Raw genomic sequence first — 25,254 nt, 5'->3', positions numbered from 1 at the left:
GTCTTACCATTTATATTATATTCTGTCTTCAAATTAGAACTACTAAAATGAACCACTTCACACTTTTACCTGGGTTGAAATCCATCAGCCACTTCTCAGCCCAGTTCTGCATCCTATCAATCACACTGTAACCTCTGACAGCCCTCCACACTATCCACAACACCCCCAACTTTTGTGTCATCAGCAAATTTACTAACCCATCCCTCCACTTCCTCATCCAGGTCATTTAGAAATATCACAAAGAGGAGGAGTCCCAGAACAGATCCCTGCAGAACACCACTGGTCACTGTCCTCAATGCAGAATACGAAGGAAAATTAACCTGTGATTTACCAACAGTGATTTCTAGTATGGACAATACTCCAAATCAGAGACTCACTTCTGCAGAATATAACATGGAGTCTTATCGAGGAAAGCCATTATAAATTGTGGTGGTCAGATGGAAGAACAACAATCCTAAATATTACATTTCAGATTCAGATTTATTAATCACATGTACATTGAACCATACAGTGAAATGCGTTGTTTGCGTTAACAACGAGCACACCAAGGGATGTGCTGGTGGCAACCTGCAAATGTCGCCACACATTCTGGTGCCCACAACAACACAATCAACAGCACCAACATCAAAAGAAGGCAACCATAGCAAAATAAGCCTCTGTCCCTTCCCTCCCACCCACCCATTCACGCACGCAGACAGTCCTACAACCCCAGGGACAGGCTGCGTCAGGGCCTCCAGTGCTTGTCACCAGCTTGTCAGACTCACAGACATCGATCATTCTCTACTATCAAGGTTGAATGGATATAAACCAACTGTTGCATATTTATACCAAAATACAGATAAGCATTGAATAGATATTTTCTGATGAGATATTTGTGACCAGCAATCTTAACTCTCATTCTCCACAGATGCTGCCCGATCTGCAAAGCAGAAGCAGCAATTCCTGCTTTTATTTCAGATTTTCAGCATTTGTAGCGTTTACTCCTGCCTGTCAGCAGAGGGCAACAGTAGCTCAAAATCATATATTTTGCTCAGTATGCAAGTTAAGCAGATTTATTTATTTATTTAACGATACAGTGCGGTGTAGACCCTTCGAGCCACGCTCACCCCAGCAAACCCATTTAATCCTAACCTAATCACAGGGCAATTTACAATGACCAATTAACCTACCCTGTAGGTCTTCGGACTACGGGAGGATACCCACCCATGTCACAGATAGGACGTACAGAGACTTCTTACAGAATGGTGCTGGAATTGAACTCTGAAGGGAGGTGGGGGGGGGCTTTGGAGTTCTGACATTTAACTGTCATTTATTTAACTGCTCCATCTTCCCTCCCCATGCCTCCTTCCCGCTCTCAGTCCACAATAGAGCTCCCTATCAGAATCAGGTTTATCATCACTCACACACGTCATGAGATTTGTTTTCTTTTGCCTAAGACTTTTGCACAGCCATGTATTTGTCAAAATGGAGCAGAGAGTGAGTTTGTAAATCTGGCAGGAACAAAGGATGTTGGAAATGGCAAGGGTAGAGCACAGTAGGAGGGTGTGGGATAGGTGGAAGAAAAGGAGTGCAGTGCAATACATAAAATTACTACAGTATTGTGCAAAAGTCTTAGGTAAATAGAAAGGAAAGAAGAGAGAATGCCCAGGTGGGTTCTTTGATTATGCTGGCTGATTAATTGAGGCAATGGAACTATAGACAGAGTCTGTAGAGAGGATGTTGGTTCCTGTGATGTGCTGAGCAGAGTTCACAAGCCTCTACAGTTTCTTGAAGGCAAATACATCTAGAGGACACAGAATGTGGATCTACATTTGTTAACACCATCCTAAGAGTACTGCTCCTTCCTCCTTAAGGCAGCCCCATCCTCCTCTCCCTATCACTGTGGAATTTAGAAGGCTGAGAGGGGATCTTATTGAAACATATAAGATTATTAAGGGATTGGACTCGCTGGAGGCAGGAAGCATGTTCCCGCTGATGGGTGAGTCCAGAACCAGAGGCCACAGTTTAAGAATTAGGGGTAGGCCATTTAGGACGGAGTTGAGGAAAAACTTTTTCACCCAGAGAGTGGTGGATATATGGAATGCTCTGCCACAGAAGGCTGTGGAGGCCAAGTCTCTGGATGCTTTCAAAAAAGAGATGGATAGAGCTCTTAGAGATAGCGGAATCAAAGGTTATGGGGATAAGGCAGGAACTGGATACTGATTGTGGATGATCAGCCATGATCACAGTGAATGGTGGTGCTGGCTTGAAGGGCTGAATGGCCTACTCCTGCACCTATTGTGTATTGTCTATTATCACATCTATGCAGTCCCCTCCTTGCTCATCACATCTGTACAGCTTCCTCATTTCCTCCTCCTATCACATCTCTGCAAACCCCCTCCCTCCTTCTCACATCCTAGCAGCTTTTCGATCACATCCCAGCAACTAGCTCTCTCCCCATCACATCCACAACAGCTCTTTCTTCTCTCTCATCACTGCCCCTAAGCCCCTCCATCACATCCCCTACACCCCACCTCCTTTCCTTCCCATCAAATGCCTCTTTCCTACCCTCCCTATCACATCCATACATCTCACTTCTTCTCTCCCCATCACACACCCTCAGTTCTCCTACAGCCTCATTACTGCTCTCTGACTCCCCTCCTTCCTTATCATATCCTCTGCATCTCCCTCCTCCCCATTACATCCCTCCCTTCCTTCCCCAACATATCTCTGAAATTTCCCTCCTATCCTCCCCATGACACACCTCTCCCATCACCACTTCCCAAGTCCCATCTCTCCTTCCTTCCTCCCCAAAGCATCCCTACATCTCCCTCCTTTGTTTCCCATCACATCTTCTACATCTCCCTCCTCCCCATCATTGTTCCCCAAGTTCCCTACATCCTTCTTTCCCATCCCAAACATGTCATTGTTCAAAGTGCTGGAGGAACTCAGCAGGACAGGCAGTATCTATGGAAAAAAAGTACAATCGCCGTTTTGGCCCGAAATGTTGACTGTACTTTTTTCCATAGATGCTGCCTGGCCTGCTGAGTTCTTCCAGCACTTTGTGTGTGTTGTTCAGATTTCCAGCATCCGAAGATTTTTTTCTGTGGCCTATCATTGTTCCCTAAATTGCCCTACTCCCCATCACAACATGCCTCCCATTTAAAATGCTGTAAGGATCTTCATTGTGAAAGGTCTCGGCTCGAAACGTCGACTGTTTAGTCTTTCCCATAGATGCTGCCTGGCCGGCTGAGATCCTCCAGCAATTTGTTTGAACAATGACATGTTTGGGATGGGAAGGAAGGATGTAGGGAACTTGGGGAATAATGATGAAGAGTGTGATCTGACTGAGATCCTCCAGCATTTTGTGTGTGTTGCTTGAATTTCCAACATCTGCAGATTTTTTCGTTTGTGACCCCTCTCCCCAACAAAACACACACACACATGATTGTTCTCCAAGTCCCCTACATAACCTCCCTCCCCATCGAGGCTGCCTCCGCCCCGCCCGATCGGGAGCGCGCCTCGCTGCTGCCCTGTGACGTTTGAGCCGGACGTGCGGGTGCCCGCGGCGGTTTGTGGGCGGGGAGGAGGGTCGGAGTCGGACCCGTTCCCGTTGTGAGGATGAAGCAGACGGTGGCGGTGCCGGCCTTCCTCACCAAGCTGTGGGCCCTGGTCGAGGATCCTGACACCAACGAGTTCATCTGCTGGAACCAGGTGAAACGACGCTGCAGACCTGCCTCGCGTCCTCCGGGGGCCTTTGTGCTTCAGCCACGGGGAAGCGGCGTTCTCCCCCTCGCCAGGGCCGGCTTGTTGCCTGGTGGCCGTGGGTCGTGGATCCGGAAGGAAAACAAAAGGAGTGATACCCGTCCGTGTGGCCAAGCCCGGGAGCGGCGGGGGGAGCCGGCCCAGGCGGGGTTACAGTCCTCGGGGCCCGGTGTATGGAGTGCGGGGAGGGAGCGGGTGCTGGGGGTGAGTGTGATGAAAGTCTGGGTCACATCTCCTTCTCGATTCCCTTTCTGACTGCAGAATGGCCACGGCTTCCTGGTCCTGGACGAGCAGCGGTTCTCCAAGGAAATCCTGCCCATGTACTTCAAGCACAATAATATGGCCAGTTTCGTCCGGCAGCTCAATATGTGTAAGTGTAAACACGCTTTTGCCTGGTGACATGTGCATCAGGCACGCAGGCCTAGTCTCGCCATCACAACACCGCAACTGGTTCCTCAGGCATGACTTCCTTTTTAAATTCTCCTTGAACAGTAGCAATCTCCTCGTGCATAATTAAAAAAAAGGCAGTGAAGATAATGTCTGTGTTGCGTTGGCAATACCCCATAAACCGAAAATCGTTTGGATGGAATGATAGAAAAGTAATCTGATTTTATCTTGATAGTTTTACGTTGTCTAATCATAAATATTACAACTAAAAAAATCATTGGTGAGGCTACATGTGACAGTATTATGTTCAGTTCTGGTTGCCCAGATATAGGAGGTTTGTTATTAAGCTGGAAACAATGCAGCAAAGATTAATGAGGACGAGTTACAAGGCTCTGACTTTTTCTCCGAGGTATAAGAGGCTGAGGGGTGACCTTTATATAAGTATTTAAAATTAAGTGAATGCTTGATTTTTTTTTTCCTCAGGTTAGTGGAAGCAAAAACTAGTAGGCATAGGTGAGAACATAGAAAACCTTCTGCACAATACAGGCCCTTCGGCCCTTGTGCTGAACATGTTCCTACTTTAGAAATTACTGGACTTACCTATAGCCCTCTATTTTACTAAGCTCCATGTACCTACCTAAAAGTCTCTTAGAAGAACCTGTTATATCTGCCTCCACCACCATTGCTGGCAGCCCATTCCACACACTCACCACACTGAGTAAAAAAACTTACCCCTGACATCTCCTCTGTATCTACTCCCCAGCACCTTAAACCTGTGTCCTCTTGTGGCAGCCATTGCAGCCCTGGGAAAAAGCCTCTGACTATCCACACGATCAATGCCTCTCATCGTCTATCAAGTCACCTCTCATCCTCTGTCGCTCCAAGGAGGAAAGGCCAAGTTCACTCAACCTAGTCATACTTTATTGATCCCGGGGGAAATTGGTTTTTGTTACAGTTGCACCATAAATAATAAATAGTAATAAAACCATAAATAGTTAAATAGTAATATGTAAATTATGCCAGGAAATAAGTCCAGGACCAGCCTATTGGCTCAGGGTGTCTGACCCTCCAAGGGAGGAGTTGTAAAGTTTGATGGCCACAGGCAGGAATGATTTCCTATGACGCTGTGTGCTGCATCTCGGTGGAATGAGTCTCTGGCTGAATGTACTCCTGTGCTCAACTAGTATATTATGTAGAGGATGGGAGACATTGTCCAAGATGGCATGCAACTTGGACAGCATCCTCTTTTCAGACACCACTGTCAGAGAGTCCAGTTCCATCCCCACAACATCACTAGCCTTACGAATGAGTTTGTTGATTCTGTTGGTGTTTGCTACCCTCAGCCTGCTGCCCCAGCACACAACGGCAAACATGATAGCACTGGCCACCACAGACTTGTAGAACATCCTCAGCATCGTCTGGCAGATGTTAAAGGACCTCAGTCTCCTCAGGAGATAGAGATGGCTCTGGCCCTTCTTGTTGACAGCCTCAGTGTCCTTTGACCAGTTCAGTTTATTGTCAATTCGTATCCCCAGGTATTTGTAAACCTCCACCATGTCCACACTGACCCCCTGGATTGAAACAGGTCACCGGTACCTTAGCTCTCCTCAGGTCTACCACCAGCTCCTTAGTCTTTTTCCACATTAAGCTGCAGATAATGCTGCTCATACTATGTGACAAAATTTCCTACTGTGGCCCTGTACTCAACCTTGTCTTCCTTGCTGATGCGTCCAACTATGGCAGGGTCATCCGAAAACTCCTGAAGATGACAAGACTCTATGCAGTAGTTGAAGTCCGAGGTGTAAATGGTGAAGAGAAAGGGAGACAAGACAGTTCCCTATTCGAGAGGGGAAAGTTTGTAGGGAACATGGACTAGTATTTCTCACAGAGGGTGGTGGGTATATGGAACAAGCTAGCAGAGGAAGCAGTTGTGACAGGCACGATTACAACATTTGAACAAGGACAGCCTTTGACTGATGCTCGATGGACAATTGTACCCAATGATCTGTACAAAACTCATGGTTTACCAGCCAATAGTAATCTCTGATCTCATACATACATTACTAATAGCAGGCATTCCAGCACAGCGGAACAAAGCAATGTTATATTTGCATCTGTAAAGTGGTCCAGGTTCACTAAAGGATAAGGCAATCAATGCCAGTGCCCCTTCCCAGTCAGTGTCCCCTACATTGTGGCCCTAGTTGCTCTCTTAGGTAAGCTACGTTGTTTGCGTGTCCAGCACTAGTCTTCGGCATCCTGGAAGAGACACTCCATCTGAAGCTGTGGGAAACATGTCTCACTCCTGCTCCTCGCACACCTGTGCCACCTGTTCCACACCTCTCCGGCAGCATTGCACCGTCACCATTCCCAATATCCTTTGCATCCACCGGATTTTCAAACTCCCTCTGATTCACACTGACAAATGTAGTGTTGTGCAAACAATGTTAGGCATCCTAGCTATGTATAGTGTAAGACTTTTGCACAGTCCACCAACTTGTGAGAGAGGGTTGAATTTGCAGGGAAGTTACAAACGTACACAAGAATTACAGTGGGAGATTTCCTTATTGTTAATGGAGATTTTCTTTGTGTTTGTACCTGTGTTATGTAGAACAGTTTTGTGGCCTTCCGCTCTTTCTCTGTAGCTCTGCAAATTATTTTCTTCCTAGTGCTTGTGCAGTTAGTTTTTAAACTGTCTTTTACTGTTTTCCACCATACTTTCAAGTTATGGCTTCCAGGTCATAACCACCAACTTTTTTTTCTTAATCTGATGTTCATCTTTTTAAATCTGTTTTTCCTGATCTCTGAATCTTTTCTCTTGGGAACATCTTCTCTCTATTTGCTCAAATTAAACCTGATGTTATCTTGAATACTATTATCAAATAAAGCTTTATCAAAGCTTTTCACTGTATCTTGGTGCATATGGCAATAATAAACCAATTACCAAATATCCTCTCATCCTTTGCTTACACAATGCGCGATCACAGCTTTACAGTCGAAACTTGTAACTGAGATTTCTCATCCTTAACTGTAGTAACAGAAATCAGTTCCAATACTTGAATTGTGGTCAGTTTAATATTTTATAGAGGTTCAATATAATGCCTCTGTTTCTGATGTCCAGGCTTCTGTCTTTTGCTGATTGAACTTTCATATGATTAATACATGTATACATTCAGATCTCTGTGTTCCTGCGTGTCCTTCAAATCGTGCATTTTGTTTATATTTTTAACATCTTGCCAAAATGTATCACTTTACACTTTGCAGTATTAAACTTAATCTGCAAGTATCTATTCATTATGTCAGCCTATTGCAGTTTGTTGCTATCCTCAAAAAAAACACCTCTTGTTTTACATCATCTGTAAATTCTAAAGTAGTGTCTTGAACAACCAAATCCAAGTAATTAAAATTCATTAAAAACTACATCGGTTTCAGCACTGACTTGTGTGGGACATTACTGTGTAATTAGATTAGATTACGAGGACACTCAGTCCTCGTTTATTGTCATTTAGAAATGCATGCATTAAAAAATGATACAATGTTCCTCCAGAAAGATATCACAGAAACACAGGACAAACCAAGACTAAAACTGACAAAACCACATAATTATAACATGTTTACACAACAGTGCAAAGCAATACCATAATTTGATAAAGAGCAGACCATGGTCGAGCCTCCATCTTCTCCATTCTGTCTGAAAGCACTTATTTATAAAGACTTTTAGTCTATCAACCTCAGTTTTACAAATAGCACATTCATAAACACCTTTTGTAAATCCACATTGAAATCTGCGTTCACTTCAAACACCTTCTGTAACTTGTATTTTAAAAAAATCATTTGAGTTGGTCAAATGATTTGCTTTTAATATACCCAATTTAATATCCTTTGTTAACTCAAAACTTTATTCTTTTTCACTACTTCATGCTCATACTTGAAGGAATAAGAAGGAATGCTTATTCCTTCTCCAGTCCCCACAAAAAGGCTGATAGCCTTGCTACTGAGGTGTACTCTGTCCACCTTGAATTGGCCTCTTCGGTGCCAGAACTGGTCCTAACACCCCATGAATCTTCCTCCTGTCCTTTCCTTATCCACAATTTAATCAATCCTATTCTCTTTAACATCTTGCTATATTCCCATTTCTGTGAAAACTTTGCTAGATTTCCTGTTGGTAACAATCAAAGTAGTGATTCTTTGATAACAGGATGCCTATTTTTACTCTATTTCTAATAAACGGTCTTCACCCTTGAATCAAGTTTATTATCGGTGTCAATGGTTGTGAAATTTGTTGGTTTGCTGCAGCAGTACAGTGCAAAACATAAACTAAAATAGTGCAAAAGAGGAATAGCAAGGTAGCATTTTTGGGTTCATGGACTGCTCAGAAATCTGGTGGAGAGTAGGAAGCTTTCCTAAAATGTTGAGTGTGAATCTTCAGGCTCTTTTATCTCATGCCCCATGGTAGTAATGAGAAGAGGGCATGTCCTGGGGTGGGTGGTGTGGGTCCTTAATGATGGTTGCCACCTTTTTGAGGCACCTCTTTGAAGATATCCTTGATGGGGGAGGAGAGGAGTGTTGTATCCATGATGGAGGTTGCTGAGTCTACAACCATCTGAAGCTTCCTGCAACCATCCACACCAGGCAGTGATGCACGAGTCAAAATGCTCGCCAACCACCATACATATGTAGAAATTCTCAAGAGATTGATGACATACCAAATGCCTTCAAACTCCTAATGAAGTAGAGCCCCTCGTGTGCCTTCTTCATGATTGCATTAATGTGTTTGGCCCCGGATAACATCAGGAATAAGTGTAGGCCATCTGACCCATTTAGTCTGCTCTGCCATTCAAAAAGATGGCTGATCTGGCCATGTACTTAGTTCCATCTGCTTTGCTTTTCCCTATAACCCTTAATTTCCCCAGCTATGCAAAAAATATCTATGGACATAAAGAGGTAGCCTCTGTTGCTGCCTGAGCAGAAAATGCCACAGATTCACCGCTCTCTGGGAAAATCCTCTCCATCCTAAATATATTCTCCAAAACCTGAGGCTGTGTCCCCTAGTTCTAGGCCCATTCACCAGTGATGACAGCTTGCCCCCCCATCTTGCTTATTCATTTCACAACTTTATAAATTACCCCCCCTCCCCATTCTTCCTCCCAAGTTCCATAGAGCACAGTCCCAGGCAATTCAATCCCTTGTCCATCCTTTTTATTGCAACATTTATATGTCTTTTCCTAGTTTTGGACAATTTCCGTTCCTGACAGCTATTTGTTAGCCAGTTTGCCAGCCACAAACCAAATTCTCATAGGGCAGAAGATGCCTGCTATGATGGATAGTCCCACAGAAATAGATGGTCTGGAGAAGCGATTTTAAATCTTGTTTTGTTACACTTGTTAAACAGCTGATATTAATAAATTTAGTATGAGGCTATTTCTGACCAATAACATTTTAAAAGATTTCATTGTAGGTGAGGTTTTAAATGCTTTTGATGGTTTTAAAAAAGCCACTGCTGTTGGCCCAGATGGCATGTCTCTAGAATAGATTTGCAACATTGACATCAGTGTGTTAACGAGAACTTTTGCTTTGTGGGTTTGATGTTGCAAAGTTCCAGCTAGTTTCAAGAACAGTTGCCTGCCTACAGTCACACAGCATCCTGAAATCCATCTTCCGGCCTCCTAAGTGCAATCTCCCATATACCGGCTGTATATATGCTGGGTGTTCATAAGCTGTGGATGATCTATATATTCTATGTGGAACAAGTTTGAATTGAAGATGTAAGCAATACATACAAAATTCTGGAGGAACTTGGCAGGCCAGGCAGATCTATGGAAAAGAGTAAATAGAAACATAGAAATCTACAGCACATTACAGGCCCTTCGGCCCACAAAGTTGCGCCAACCATGTAACCTACTCTAGAAACTGCCTAGAATTTCCCTACTGCATAGCCCTCTATTTTTTTAAGCTCCATGTACCTAAGAGTCTCTTAAAAGACCCTATTGTATCTGCCTCTACCGTCGCTGGCAGTGCATTCCACATACCCCCCACTCTTTGTGTGGAAAAATTTACCTCTGACGTTCCCCTTGTACCTACTTCCAAGCACCTTTAAACTATGCCCCCTTTGTGTTAGCCATTTCAGCCCTGGGGAAAAAAAACCTCTGGCTAACCACACAATCAATGCCCCTCATCATCTTATACACTTCTGTCAGGTCACTTTTCACCCTCCATTGCACCAAGGAGAAAAGGCCAAGTTCACTCAACTTATTCTCATAAGGCATGCTCTCCAAGCCAGACAACAACAACAATTTTTAAAAACGTTAACAGGAGGGATTCTGCAGGTGCTGGAAATTCAAGCAAAAGTTGCTGGTGAACGCAGCAGGCCAGGCAGCATCTCTAGGAAGAGGTCGAATGTACCTCTTCCTAGAGATGCTGCCTGGTCTGCTGCGTTCACCAGCAACTTTGATGTATGTTGCAACAACAACAGTTGATGTCTTGGGCCGAAACCCTTAATCAGGACTGGGATAAAAAGATGAGAAGTCTGAGTAAGGAAGTGGGGGAAGGGGAGGACAAGGTGATAGGTGAAATCGAGAGAGAGGGAGGGTTGAAGTAAAGAGTTGGGAAGTTGATTGCTGAAAGAGATAAAGGGCTGGAGAAGTGGGAAATGGAGAAATGATAAGAGAGGACAGAAGACCATGGAAGAAAGGGAAAGGGGAGGAGCACCAGAGGGAGCTGATGGGCAGGTAAGGAGATAAGGTGAGAGAGAGAAACAGGAATGGGGGAATGTAAAGGGGGGGGTGCAATTACTGGAAGTTTGAGGAAATCGATATTCATGTTGGAAGTTACCCAGAGGGAATATAAGGTGTTGCATCCAGAACCTGAGTGTCGCCTCATTGCGGCAATAGAAGAGACTGTGGACTGACATGTCGGAATAAGAGAGGGAAGTAGAATTGAAATGGTTGGCTACTGGGAGATTCCGCTTTTTCTGGCAGATGGATTTTGGCAGTTGGCAAAGTGGTCTCTGAATCTATGACATGTCTCACCGATATACAGGAGGCTGTACCAGATACAGCAGATGACCCAAATGGACTCAGATGAAGTATCACCTCACCTGGAAGGACCGTTTGAGGTGGTGTAGGGGCAGGTGTAGCACTTGTTCCACTTGCAAGGATAAGTACCAGGAGGGATGAGTGGACAAGGGAGTTGCATAGAGAGCGATTCCCGCGGAAAGTGGGGGCGAAGGAAAGATGTGCTTAGTGGTGGGTATTTGTGGTTGAAGATGTAATCAGTGGTTTAAACTGAACAATATTAGTGTAGTTACTGCTTTTGCATTCAATTTGCTTCTGACTCAAGCAAGGTTATTGGGTGAAATTGGATGGAGTGGGAAAAAATAGACAGTGAAGAAAATTATAATTATTATCAAGCTTTCTGTTTATACCCAGCTAGTTGAAGGACTTTCCCCCTATCATGGTCCAAGGTTTAGCTTTTAGCCCTACAGCTACATAAGACAATTCATTAACTTCAAGTTTATCATCGGCTGAATGATCTACATAGTAATTTTTTTTTTAGATTATGAAGACACGCAGTCCTCTTTTATTGTCATTTAGTAATGCATGCATTAAGAAATGATACAATATTTCCTCCGGTGTGATATCAGAAAACACAGGACAGAGCAAGACTGAAAGAGCTGACAAAACCACATAGTTATATAGTTACAACAGTGCAGCAGTACCATAACTTGATGAAGTCCATGAGCACCATAAAGTTCAAAGTCTCTCAAATGTCCCACATCTCACGCAGACGGGAGAAGGAAGAAAAACTCTCCCTGCCATGCCGACCACGATCCGACTCTGAGTCATCCGAAAACTTCGAGCTCTGATCAGCTCTCCGACACCGAGTACTGAGTGCCATCTCTGTCCGAACAATTCGACCTCCTTCTCGGTCGCCAAAAGCAGGCAAGGCCGGGGATTTTGAGGCCTACCCTCTGAAAGATTCCTGACCACGCAATAACGACAGCAGCGAATGAGCATTTCAGAAATTTCTCCAGATGTTGCTCTGTGCTTTCACGTCCATTCTCCATCAAATCAGAATTGTCCGCGGCCCCTATTTAACAGATACGATATCACTTTTCACCGGAGGGCTGCGCATGCGCAGGCGCGTTGCCATCTTCACCTCTTCATTTTTGGAAAATTGAATCCTATAGATTGTAACTACTTTGATACTAAACTCACTAAGCAATAGATGAATTGTAGTGGGTGGATGCTTTTGGTCATATACTCAGTGGCCACATTATTAGATAGGGGAGTGAAACCCAGTGTGGTCTGCTGTTGCTCTAGCTAATCCACTTCAAGGTTCAACACGTTGTGCAATCAGAGAAGCTCTTCTGCACACCACTGTTATAACGTGGTTATTTGAGTTACTGTCAACTTGAACCAGGTTAGCCATTCTCCTTTGACCTCTCTCATTAGCAAGCCATTTTTGCTCACAGACTGCTGTTCACTAGATTTTTTTTTGTTTATTGTTCCATTCTCTGTAAACTCTAGACTAGTGGTCACCAACCTTTTTAAGCCCAAGATTCCCTACCTCGACCTTAAAGAAAGGCAAGATCTACCTACTAAATCGTTTAGAGAAAAAACAGCTCATTGTACTTCCAATCCTTTTATTTAGGCCTTTTATTTGGGCTGATTGTATTTGAATTACACAAAATACGTTTGTCAAATTTTCAAATTAGTTCAAACAAGAAAACACTGTAGCTAGCATATCAAACAAGCCATAGCTGTCTTTCTTTATGAATATTACAATACTTCACACCTTTAACTCTAAGTTTCATTATTTAATTTTATTTCAACACGAAAAATAAATGAATAAAAATTGACTGTTGCACTCAGTGTGATGACTGGGGCTGAATACTTCCTGCTAGTTCCCTGAAATTTGGCTCATAACTACAGACAGCCAGTATGAGACAGTCTGTGAGGTGTCTGTCAGTAAGACAGCTCCTGTACTTAGATTTAATAATTTTCATCTGTGAAAATGCAATTTCAAATAGATAAGTTGACCCAAAGTAGGCACTGACTTTTAGTGTTATAAAACCAACGCATTGCTGGGGCCCCATCGGTTGTAATTGCCACCAGTTTATGAATGGGGATGTAATTTTCACGGACATATTTGTTAAACTCATTGTAAATATCCTCACCTGTCGTTCTCTCCTTTAATTGCTAAAGAGTAAGGAAGTTGTCCTTTGTTGTAAAATCCTAGAAAGCTATTCTGACAAATACAACAAGCTGAGCTGTTTGCATCCAGGGATTCATCGAACTGCAGTGAAAAATATTCACAGAGTGACAAGTCAGTTCACGAACTCTTGACAGTGACTCTACCCTCCTTGTCACTGTTGCAGGGCCAAGCGGTATATCATGTATTACGGTTGTGATGTCGTTTTTGTTTTTAAAGTCATTTACAATAGTCTTTGTGGTAATGGCCATTGCTTCCTTGAATAAATCGCCATCTGTAAAAGCTGTGTTTAGCCAAAAGGTGACCCACATGAAATGATGCTTCAATAGCAGCCTTATTTTGAGCAGCATGTTTTGTGAAAAATGATTGCTGGGCCTTCAACCTAGATTTCAGCTCCTCAACTTTCCCGGCACAGATTGCACTCTTTTTGGGGTAGGTGTCTTTAAATTTCTGGTGGTTGGTGTTGTGGTGCCGCTCCAGATTCCCTCTTTTAGTCAGTGCTTGTGTTTGATGGCACAACATACACACACTTGCCTTTCACCAAGGTAAATAGAAATTTCTCTTCCCATTCTGGATGGAAGTTGTACGTTTTCGCCTTCTTTCGTGGAGCCTCCGCCATGCTATCAGGATATCACGAGCGAGTGCCGTATTTCTTTCCAACTGTGATAAGACTGCTGAACGGATCCTGACCCAGAGCTGGGCCATACCCTCCAAATATCCGGACCTGCCTCTCGTTTTTTTTGCACTACCTTACTTCTAATTTTTCTATTTTCTATTTATGATTTATAATTAATTTTTTAAAATATTTACCAATTCTAACTATTTTTAATATTTAATATTTGTAATCCAGGGAGTGTGAAGCGCAGAATCAAATATCGCTGTGATGATTGTACGTTCTAGTACCAATTGTTTGGCGGCAATAAAGTATAAAATATTGATGTTTGCGACAGTCTGTACTCTTATCTAATCTAATTGGTCACTTTGATGCAGCACAAGCCACGCTGAAAACGCAGTGCATGGCAGTGGAGCTACACACATGCGCACTGGGCAGAAAGAATGGAACTAAAACCCCGCAACCCGGAAGCAATCTCTCTTTACAAACAGCTTTCAGTAGCGAAAGTATTGCTATTTTACTATTGTCCTAATTAGTATTACTTATTTTTTATAATGCTCACATTACAACAGTATTTGTGTATTTATTTTTGATTTTTTTTTTCGGGATCTACTGGGAAAGTCTGGAAAATCGACCAGTCGATCGCAATTGACGGGTTGGTGACCACTACTCTAGACTAGAGACCGTTGTGCATGAAAATCCCAGGGGATCAGCAGCTCGGAGATATTCAAACCAGCCCATCTGGTAGCAATAGTTATTCCACAATCAGCCACTTAGATTACATTTCTTCCTCATTTTGATATTTAGTCTGAAACACAATAGAAGCTCTTAACCATGTTTGTATGCTTTTATGCGTTGAATTGCTGACCAGCTATTTGCATTACCGAGCAGGTGTTCCTAATAAAGTGGCCACTTAGTGTATGTTGAAGTCCGTCCTTCAGTAATGCAAGTTTAATATCCACCCTAAAATTTAGTGATGCGCATATATCTAGTGTGTTCTGTGAATTGTGCAGGGAAAGTTCTGTATGAATGTCAGATTCCTATAGTTCATTTTACTATCTTCCACCTCACACCCTCACCTCAATGCACTTTATTTAAACTGTCCTCAGTCTAATAACTACAGTCACAAGGAACAGCACTGGATATACCTAAAAATTATCGGCAGTGTTTGAAGTTGAAACCCAGGGTAATGGAGAAAAATACAAGCTGCTGGAACAACTCGTGGTCGGGGAAAAATCTTTAAAGGGGAAGAATGGTCAATGTTTTGGTCAAGACCCTGCGTCAGAATAAGTTTTTCACATTTAACCTTTGGTTCTTAAGTTGATCATGTTACATTTTTGGCTTCTTGTCATGAACAATTTTACTAGTAATTACCAGAATTCTTAATGGTTGTGAATTTTTTTTGTTAGATTTCCTCATAACTCTTAAGGTGAACAAACTCAGCTTTTCCATTCTCCTTGCTGCAGATGTTTTTCATGTCTGGTACCTTTTGAAGGTCTTTTTTTCATGATCTCTAAGATGTTCCCATTTTTGAGTATAACTTTATTACTTTAGCTGATGTGAAGACTAACCAACAACTTGCTGTATCTTCAGCCAGTCTGACTTGGAAGTTTTCTCTTGTAGACAGGAGTGAGACAAATGCTTTCTGAACATTTAATATCTTGCTAATGTACTTACTGCTTGATGGGATCATTAACTGCTACCAAGGGGCATGCATTCACCAGTCCTCAGTTTGAACACAACCTAAATTTCAGTGGTGAGAATGACTTCCCTTTCCAAAAAAAGAGTCTAACTGAAAATAGTTAATTGAAGTGAATGAAAAGCTTTCAGCAGTATGTTTTATCTTGCTTATACGACTGAGCTTTTTAATAATTAGGATCTGCTTGTTGTCATGATTCCCCCATTGTCTCCCTCCTTTCAGTTTGTATCATTTGTTTTTTTTATTGTCTTATCATTTTTACCAGGTTACTAAAATCCCAATATGTTTTTAGTTATCTGGAGCAAGTGACTTTCAAGAATCTTTCCCTAAAGCTGAAGTAATCTGTAAATGCTTTATAGATGGCTTTCGTAAAGTGCTGCATGTTGATGGAGGTATAGTTAAACAGGAACGTGATGGACCTGTAGAGTTTCAACATCCATTTTTCAAGCAAGGGCAAGATGACTTATTGGAAAACATAAAACGAAAGGTAAGTGCCATAATTTCTAGTGTGCTGAGGGAAAAAAATGCATCTCTTATTTTTCCCTTTTTCCTGTTTTGTTAACCATTTACTGTACTTTTGTTCTTTTCCTTGGTTCTTTATATTGTTTCTTTCAAGGGGTGATGCATTAGTTTAAATAAGAACAGTTGTAAATGATTAATGTTTAAGTAGAAAGCTAAACAAAAGAATCTAATCCAAAAGGATCCATATGAATTCATGACGTATATCAAATCTGAAATGAGAGCATCCCCCAATGAGTCCATCTGTGATGCTCTTTATTGGAGACAAGTCTAAATTGAATTTCATTGTTGTTGCTAAATGCTGAAGTAGCCTCATTTAGCAGGAAATTCTGCAAAAAATGTTAAAAGAACTTACTAAACATATCTGGTGTTCAAAACATGCCCATAGCTTGTTGACATCAGAAAGGAAAACAAAAGCTGAAAATGGTCAGCTGCTTGAGAATGTTTTTTTTGTAATTCTATTTCCAGAATGTGTAGTATTGCCTTTGTACTACTGAAATCTGAAAATGACTATACAGATCGATTTCTTAATTATATATCAGTATTAAAAGAAACTCATTTTTAATTATGTACTGGGACCAATTTATCCTGTATTACGGGACTAGCTATGAAAATGTTATCAAAATCTTTGTCTCATGAGCATTATCTTTAGTTGTTTAACTGGTGCACAGCCAGTATGCAAATGCAGTTTTGACATCCTTACCTCGTCTCGCCTTTCTGATCCTAGCGAAGCAGTTATCTCATATCTGCCTTTCGAAGCACCCTGGCAAGATGCTAAATTACACCAAAATATTCCATATAGGATAAATGACAGGGACCTTATAATATATAGAGAGACCTTGGGGTAAAGTCCATAGCTCCCTGAAACTGAGAGGATAGTGGAAAAAAATTACTTTGTATGGTTTGCGTTCATAAGCTTCAGCATTAAGTATAAGAGTTGGATGTCCTGCTTCAATTGTTTGGAATTGATTAGACTGCACTAAGTGTATGGTATACAGTTCTTGTCACCACACTACAGGAGTGCAGGAAAGATTCACCAGGATTTTGCCTTTATCTTTATGTAGAGGTTGGATAGGCTGTCTTTATTCTCATTGGAATGCAGGAGGCTGAGGTGTGACCTTGTTGAGGGGCATAGTTTGGATACATGGCCAGAATCTTTTGCCCAGGAGCAGAGGAATCCAGAAGTAGAGGGCATAAGATGATAGGCAAGACATTTAAAAGAGAAGTGGTTCTTTGGAGCATAGGCTCTGTAACTTGCCCAGTGCCTAGGTCAAAGATTTCCCTTTGAGCTGGAGTGGAACTTGAGATGGGAGGGAAAGGAACACTTATTGTGGTCCACTTGGGCTGTGATAACATTGGTTGAACTAGGAAAGAGGATAAAACTGAAAAACAGAACTACAAGGGTAATAATTGCAGGATTAATGGGTGAGAAAAGTACAAATTATCACCAAAACTACCCATTCTACTACTCACCTATGCAACACGCACAAAATGCTGGAGGAACTCAGCAAGTCAGGCAGCATCTCTGGAAAGGAATAAACAGTTGATATTTTGGCCAAGACCATTCATAGAACATAGAATAGTACAGCACAGTACAGGCCCTTCAGCCCACAATGTTGTGCTGACCCTCAAACCCTGCCTCCCATATAAGCCCCCACCTTAAATTCCTCCATATACCTGTCTAGTAGTCTCTTAAACTTAACTAGTGTATCTGCCTCCGCCACTGACTCAGGCAGTGCATTCCACGCACCAACCACTCTCTGAGTAAAAAGCCTTCCTCTAATATCCCCCTTGAACTTCCCACCCCTTACCTTAAAGCCATGTCCTCTTGTATTGAGCAGTGGTGCCCTGGGGAAGAGGCGCTGGCTATCCACTCTATCTATTCCTCTTATTATCTTGTACACCTCTATCATGTCTCCTGTCATCCTCCTTCTCTCCAAAGAGTAAAGCCCTAGCTCCTTTAATCTCTGATCATAATGCATACTTTCTAAACCAGGCAGCATCCTGGTAAATCTCCTCTGTACCCTTTCCAATGCTTCCACATCCTTCCTATAGTGAGGTGACCAGAACTGGACACAGTACTCGAAGTGTGGCCGAACCAGAGTTTTATAGAGCTGCGTCATTACATCGCGACTCTTAAACTCTATCCCTCGACTTATGAAAGCTAACACCCCATAAGCTTTCTTAACTACCTTATCCACCTGTGAGGCAACTTTCAGGGATCTTCGAACATGTACCCCGAGATCCCTCTGCTCCTCCACACTACCAAGTATCCTGCCATTTACTTTGTACTCTGCCTTGGAGTGTGTCCTTCCAAAGTGTACCACCTCACACTTCTCTGGGTTGAACTCCGTCTGCCACTTCTCAGCCCACTTCTGTATCCTATCAATGTCTCTCTGCAATCTTTGACAATCCTCTACACTATCTACAACACCACCAACCTTTGTGTCGTCTGCAAACTTGCCAACCCACCCTTCTACCCCCACATCCAGGTCGTTAATAAAAATCACGAAAAGTAGAGGTCCCAGAACAGATCCTTGTGGGACACCACTAGTCACAATCCTCCAATCTGAATGTACTCCCTCCACCACCACCCTCTGCACGCAAGCCAATTCTGAATCCACCTGGCCAAACTTGCCTGGATCCCATGCCTTTTAACTTTCTGAATAAGCCTGACGTGGTTTATATTGAAGATATGCCAGACGATTACTAAGGGCATAAGGCAGTGGCCTACTTGCTGGAAATGCTGGTATGAAAGGCATGGGTTTGAGAGCAGTTCAATAGGGAAACAAGTTGAGGGTTGAGGGTGGAAGACCAAAAGTGAGGAACCTGCTGAGAGTTTTCTGGTGATGATGATTAACATTTAAGGGACAAGTCCCCAGGCCTGAAACAATAAGGGGTCACAGATTAGCTTAGTAATAATTGAAGCATTAAGATGTTATTTGTGTTTGGCAAAGGTACTTTTTGCACCACCACTTAATTCTCAGAGGGCGGCCCATTACATTGTTTTGTAATTTTAATATCTGGTCTTTTGTGAATAGTCAAGGATGAGGAACTTTTGCATACCTAGAATTACTGAGCCAAAATGAAACTGGGATTGTGCCTTCTAAATCTGTTAACCCCTTTTCAAAAGTCTATTTGTAAAACATTGCTATTTTCCCATAAACTTGTGGATTGCATTTCAGTCCTTGAAAGACTGCTAAATACCAATCCTGTATCACTTTCGTCTAACTGAAAACCTTTACTCTCTAGCTTTTAGCAACACATCAGTTTCTTAACCCTTTCCCATACGCACTACATTACTGTTTTGCAGATCTATTTTCTGTTACAAAATTATAATGAACTTGATATGACTGATTTAGAGTCATAGAAAAGTACAGCTCAGAAACAGGCCCCTTGGTCGATCTAGTCTGCGCCAAGCCATTTAAACTGCCTACTCCCAACAACATTCACTGGGACCATAGCCCTCCATTCCCAACTATCCATGTACCTACCCAAGGGGAGTAAACCCCGAGGGGAAAAAATCCAGAGCTGGGGTCCCTAAAGCAATTTAATGTTGTTTACACCTTCATTCTGGGAGTCTCTTCGACGACACTGATGTATCCACACTTGCCCTTCCCTTGGACTAAATCAGTGATGTGGAGAGGGGAAAGCTGCTGCATGGGCAACAGCCGGTTCTTCAAATCTGCTTGCCCAGGCTTGCGCCCTGGAGAGGACACAGTCCACCAGAAGCGCAAACCCATGATCCCCTAGGATCAATGACAGCCTACTACTCTTTAAGTAATTGATACCTACAGTAACGGGTATAGGCATTATAAAGTCTCTACATGTTTTACTGTTATGTCTTAATCTTGTAAATTGTGTTTAAATATATTGGGATGACTTTCTAATTTACATTTCTGACTAGTCACAAATCAAGATTTAATTGAAGAAATTTGTGAGGACTTTAAAAGCTTTTCAGTGTAAATCCACATTTTGTGTTTGTGTTTGGTAACATAGTTGTGCTTATGGTATCGTAGGTATCCTCAATTAAACCGGATGAAGCTAAAATTCAACAGGAGGGCTTGAATGCTATTTTATCCAGTGTTCAAGAAATACAAGCAAAACAAGAAAGCCTTGACTCAAGATTAACTTCCTTGAAATGGTATTGCTACGTAGTGCTTCTTAATTGTTTCCTTAACCAGGCTACAAAATGGGAATGGAATTTTCTGTTCTTGTCCTTGGGTTTATTGGTTCATGTCGATGCAATAATTACTAGAACAAACTGAGAACTGGATTTCCTAAATGCTAGGCACTCAAATTTTGCTGGATGCCTTCTCTGAGTAAGGAGGACCAAATAAAATAAATTTGCTTAAATTTTATAAAATATAAATAAATTATTTTGAAATATCTTTGTAAGGGAATGCTTTCTTCATTTAAGAAAGATAGATCATGATGCACCATCCATGATTTTTATTTCTTCCCCATGGTTCCTGTTCTATTTTGGGAAAGATGATATTGATCTTTTATTATTGTATAGAAATATTATTGTATTGAAATATTGTATTTCAACAATAATTATCAGATCTAAAGGAAGAATGTGGAAAATGGTGACAAGATAGAAACAGCCAAAATTATTAAGGTTGAAATTGCTAGTGATAGACGTTAAGAGAATCCCATGATGGGGAAATTGTATAAGTAAAATTAATGTATTTAAAAAATGTATTTCTGATTGCAATGGTTGCTGTCACTGTCTTCTATTGTGTAGTTTAAATTGAGCAACGTGAAAATTAAGAGAATAAATGAAAATGAAATGATTAGAAATGTTTTGATAGCCTTTATAACTTGCATTTTTGATTGAGTTGGATATTGGTCTTGTCAGAAAAAAATATTTTTTGTGGATTTGGAATAGTTTTCTGCAGTGAGATCAAACAGGACTAATAAAGCCAGAGATCATATATTAGTGAAGCAAGTTCAATTAATAGTTAAATGGCAATTAGACATTTATTTAATAACAAACGTGGAAAAAGAAAAGAAGATTTAGATACGGTCAAATGTTGTAGGATAATTCACACCATCTGTATTAAACTAGACCAAGCTTCTCATGAGTAAAGTGAGAAGTAAGCAGTCTCTTCAGGAGTAACTTTAGTTCACTGCAAAACTTATTAATCTTGATGAGTAAGATCCATAATTGCCAAAACAAAATAAAGAACAGCACCTATAAAAGAGATATACAGCAGAATATGTATTGGCTGATATTTGTGACTGGAAGAACAAAATCAGCTGCAAATGAAGTTAGGAAAACTTGAAAATTGACAATGTATTTTAAATAGGGAATAGAGAGATTAGAAAATAATTACTTTATACTAATATTTACAGTATTAAAACAATTAGCATGCCGCATTTTCCAAGTAAGTAATAAATTGGATAGGAATTGACCACTTCAATGTAAGGAAAATAATAAAGAAAATGGGTTAGAGTGGCAATTTCCCAAGGCAGGTGACCTTAGTAGAGTTCTTTTTTAATGAAAACCCCCCAGATAGCTTCTCCTAAATCAACCAATTTGATTAAGAAGCTATTTGGGGGTTGGAAAATGCACATTTACTGTTTGAGAAAAGAAAGTGAGTACTAACTGCTATCTACCAGATGGCTTAATGTCTGTTGTTAGGAGAAATTATAAATTTAGACTGCTGACTGAACATTTTTTTAAAGGAGGCTAGGTAACTTCATTAATGTTACTTGTGGCTGGTAAAATGTGAAATCTTTTGAATGTGTAATTGAAGTAATGAGGGAATGCCAGTCAATTTGGAATTGACTGCATGGTAGAAAAGAACAATATCAAGATATGACTAGTGGATTTGCAATTAATCATATTTATAATCTTTTATCAGCTGGCACATGAAAGAACATCTTAAGAAATGTAAATAAAAGCATTATATCATAAAAAATATTTTATACTTTGGACCTAAAAAAAATAAAATAAAGTACTTGAAGTGGTGGTGGCACTGTAGCATAGTGGTTAGTACAACACTTTACAGTAAAGGCGATCCAGGAAACAATTCCCGCCACTGCCTGTAAGGAGTTTGTACATTCTCTTTGTGACCGTGTGGGTTTCCTCCGCATGCTCCGGTTTCCTCCCACATTCCAAAGACGTACTGGTTGGTCAGTTAATTGGTCATTGTAAATTGTCCTGTGATTAGGCTAGGATTAATGTGGGGGATTGCTGGACTGTGTGGCTGGAAGGGCCTACATCATCCCGCATGGCAATAAATAAATAAATCCAGGAATATTAAAGATACAAAAAGACTTGCAGGTCCATAAAATTTACCCGAGGCCAACAGGATGCCTGTCCTTTTACCTAGAGCAGTAGAATTTAGAGTTAGAAGTTTTGATATTGGTTGAGCAAGATCTATTTTGGACCACACAGATGTCTGGACACTGCAGATTAGGATCAATAGATTGGTCTTGGAGAGAGTGAAAGAATTTTACATTTCTGCAGAACCACTTAATGCATAAGGATGTCACAAAATGCTCTATAGTTAAAGTAATTTTAAATTGAAGTTTTTTTTTGTAATATGGGAAATATGTTAGCCATATTGCATACAGGAAGCTTCCACCATGAGCAGTCTGATAGGATCAATTAATCTTAATGCAGGTATTTCCAACCTGGGGTCCACAGACCCCTCGGTCAAAGGTATCGGGTCTATGGCATAAAAAATATTGGGAACCCCTGCTTTAATGGAGGAATAACTCCCATCCTGTTTGAAGTAGTGTCAGTCAGTCTATTACATCTCCCAAGTGCCAGATGGGACCCTGAATTTAAAATCTCATTAAGTGGATAAAATCTGTAATGTATAGTAATCACTTAGTCTAGTTTTTTGTTTAGAGTGAGAACCAAAGCCTCAATTCTACAAGATGAGAATGCTAACACCTAGGTCAGAGTGTTGAATGAACTTGATTAAAGGATATCTAGACTCCTGAGAATTAATGTATAAGGATGATATAATTTCATTGTATTCCTGAAATTTAAGGGTTTACTGGAGGGAAGGAGTTTTCAATGAGGATTATTTTATAAAGAGGTTGAGGCTAAGGCAAGGGGGCGTCAGTCTTGCTCTAATTTTGTCTTTCATGGAAAAACTGCAGGCTGCAAAAGGTAAAAGGTGTTCTAATTTCTTTCAATTTACAAATAAAAACTTAATTTAAAATCAGAAATGCATTTTTTTTTGTTCAGTGTTCCTTGGAGATGTGTGCCAAAAGTGAGGGAATACTGTTAAGTCATGACACTCGTTGGCTGATGAGGCTAAAGGGCCTAAGTAGCCTGGTTCCATTTCCATGTTAATTCAAAGCCACATACAAACAAACTGAAATCTGTTGATTTTTATTTTCTCCCTGCCCCAATCGTAGATTGTAACACTTCAAGCTATAATGGTTCATAGATAATTCTTTATTGTCACTTTAGTTTTTAACAATTAGAAAGCATTGCTGTCAAGTTGACTTCTTATTTGCTGATCAACAGGGAAAATGAAACTCTGTGGAGAGAGATTGGTGATCTTAGACAGAAACATGCCCAGCAACAGCAAGTAATCAGACAGGTAAAATGTTCCTGCATTGTTTCAAATTCTGTGTAAAATGTCATTAAAGAGGCTTTTTAAAATACTGTCCTGTGTGCTTAGGTTATTAGTCCTTTCCAAGCTGTTTAAGAAAGCTGCAATGGTGTTTTCAAATTTAAATTTGCAAAAATTATTTCAAATTTAATCTTTTCATGCTAATCCAGTTTATGTGCCTCCTTCCACATAAAAAAAAGAATGACTCAGAATGAATAACTTCTAAAGTTTGACTTAAACTGTTAAGTTTCCAAAACTCAACGCATTCTTCAAATTCAATAAAACATGCTAGTGATTATGCTGCTCCAAAGATTATGTTAAAGGATCCCTACTTTTAACAATATTTGGAGCAGTACCATCAAATGATATTAAGACTGATAGAAAGATTAGGGCAAATGTTACAAAGTTGGAAATTTTATTTTAATCCTGTATCTCTGTGTGTATCTCTGTGTCTGCGTACTGTATTCCCTGAACTTAAAATCCCAACTTCTAACATGACTGAGTATTTGAGACCAACTAGTTGGTCCCTTTTTTTTCTTATAGACAATCCTTCAGGATCATGAATGATATGTTTCCATTCTGGTATTGTGCATTTTTAGATGGCTGGTCAGACTACCAATGGAACTGTAGACTCTTCCATGGATTGGTTAGGAGCAAGGTGGTGTGCTCTTTGTATCACAGAGCTTCTATATGACCCCAATGCATACAGAGCTTTGAAATACCCACTTGCTGCTCCTCTGCTTTGATCTAGAGATTCTCAGGAGTCAATGAATATGCTGTTCAACTTCAGTGAAACTTTAAGCACATCCCTGAATCTTTTCTTCAGTACATCTGATCCCTTCCTATCGTAGATCTTGGAACCCGTGTGTCTGTTTGGGGTCTGGTTTTGAGGATGCAGAATATGGTCAGCCCAGTATAGCTGATTGAATGTAACTAGGCCATCAGTGCTAGATACTGCTTTTGGTTTGATTACCCTTCTATTGATCTTATTCAGACTAAAAACTCATCAAGCCAACTTTCTGGCTCCCACGTAAGCTGAATCAGTTACTGACCACACCTTTTTATTTAAAAGCGTTTTCATTGTTTCTCGTAAGAGAACACTTCATGATTTGATCTCCACAAAACATGTTTTGTGCTATTGTTACCTCTTTTCAACAACTTTGCATCCCATCTTCCACCTACACAAACTTAAATTCATCCAAGGTTTTGTTAATCTCAAACTTGTACAAGCTCCCACTGGCTCAAATTTATTAGCCATTGCCCCATGAATATTTCAGGTTTAAACTCCTCGGTGACTTCCTCCCTTCATCTCTCCAGATTTGATTATCTTCCATTCCTAATACTGTCATTCTCATCCTCCATTCCTTCTCCACCATCATAGGACCTAGTTGACAAAGTAACCGAACTTTTCTCTTAAGGCTTCTTTTCACTTGTCCATAAGCTATCATCTGCTTTGCTTTTTTCAGAAGAAGCATCTAAACTAAATTTGTTTATTTTCC

At 41.0% G+C, this 25,254-nt stretch overlaps 1 protein-coding gene across 2 annotated transcripts in view; it reads left to right on the top strand.

Moving 5' to 3' along the window:
- Positions 1-3,553: 3,553 nt before the first annotated feature.
- Positions 3,554-25,254, top strand: part of hsf2 (heat shock transcription factor 2) — a 45,889-nt gene continuing 24,188 nt past the window's right edge. For both annotated transcript variants that reach the window (XM_072251582.1, XM_072251583.1), the window contains exons 1-5: positions 3,554-3,693; positions 4,006-4,114; positions 16,013-16,140; positions 20,192-20,316; positions 23,668-23,743. In XM_072251582.1, the coding sequence (XP_072107683.1) occupies positions 3,601-3,693; positions 4,006-4,114; positions 16,013-16,140; positions 20,192-20,316; positions 23,668-23,743 (531 nt within the window). In that variant the 5' untranslated portion in view covers positions 3,554-3,600. The remainder of the gene's footprint in view (positions 3,694-4,005; positions 4,115-16,012; positions 16,141-20,191; positions 20,317-23,667; positions 23,744-25,254) is intronic.

This window comes from Mobula birostris, chromosome 2, assembly GCF_030028105.1.
Source record: "Mobula birostris isolate sMobBir1 chromosome 2, sMobBir1.hap1, whole genome shotgun sequence".
In the NCBI taxonomy this organism is placed as follows: domain Eukaryota; kingdom Metazoa; phylum Chordata; class Chondrichthyes; order Myliobatiformes; family Myliobatidae; genus Mobula; species Mobula birostris.
Note: the sequence above shows the minus strand (reverse complement) of the source record. Positions and strands in the feature narration are given on the sequence as shown.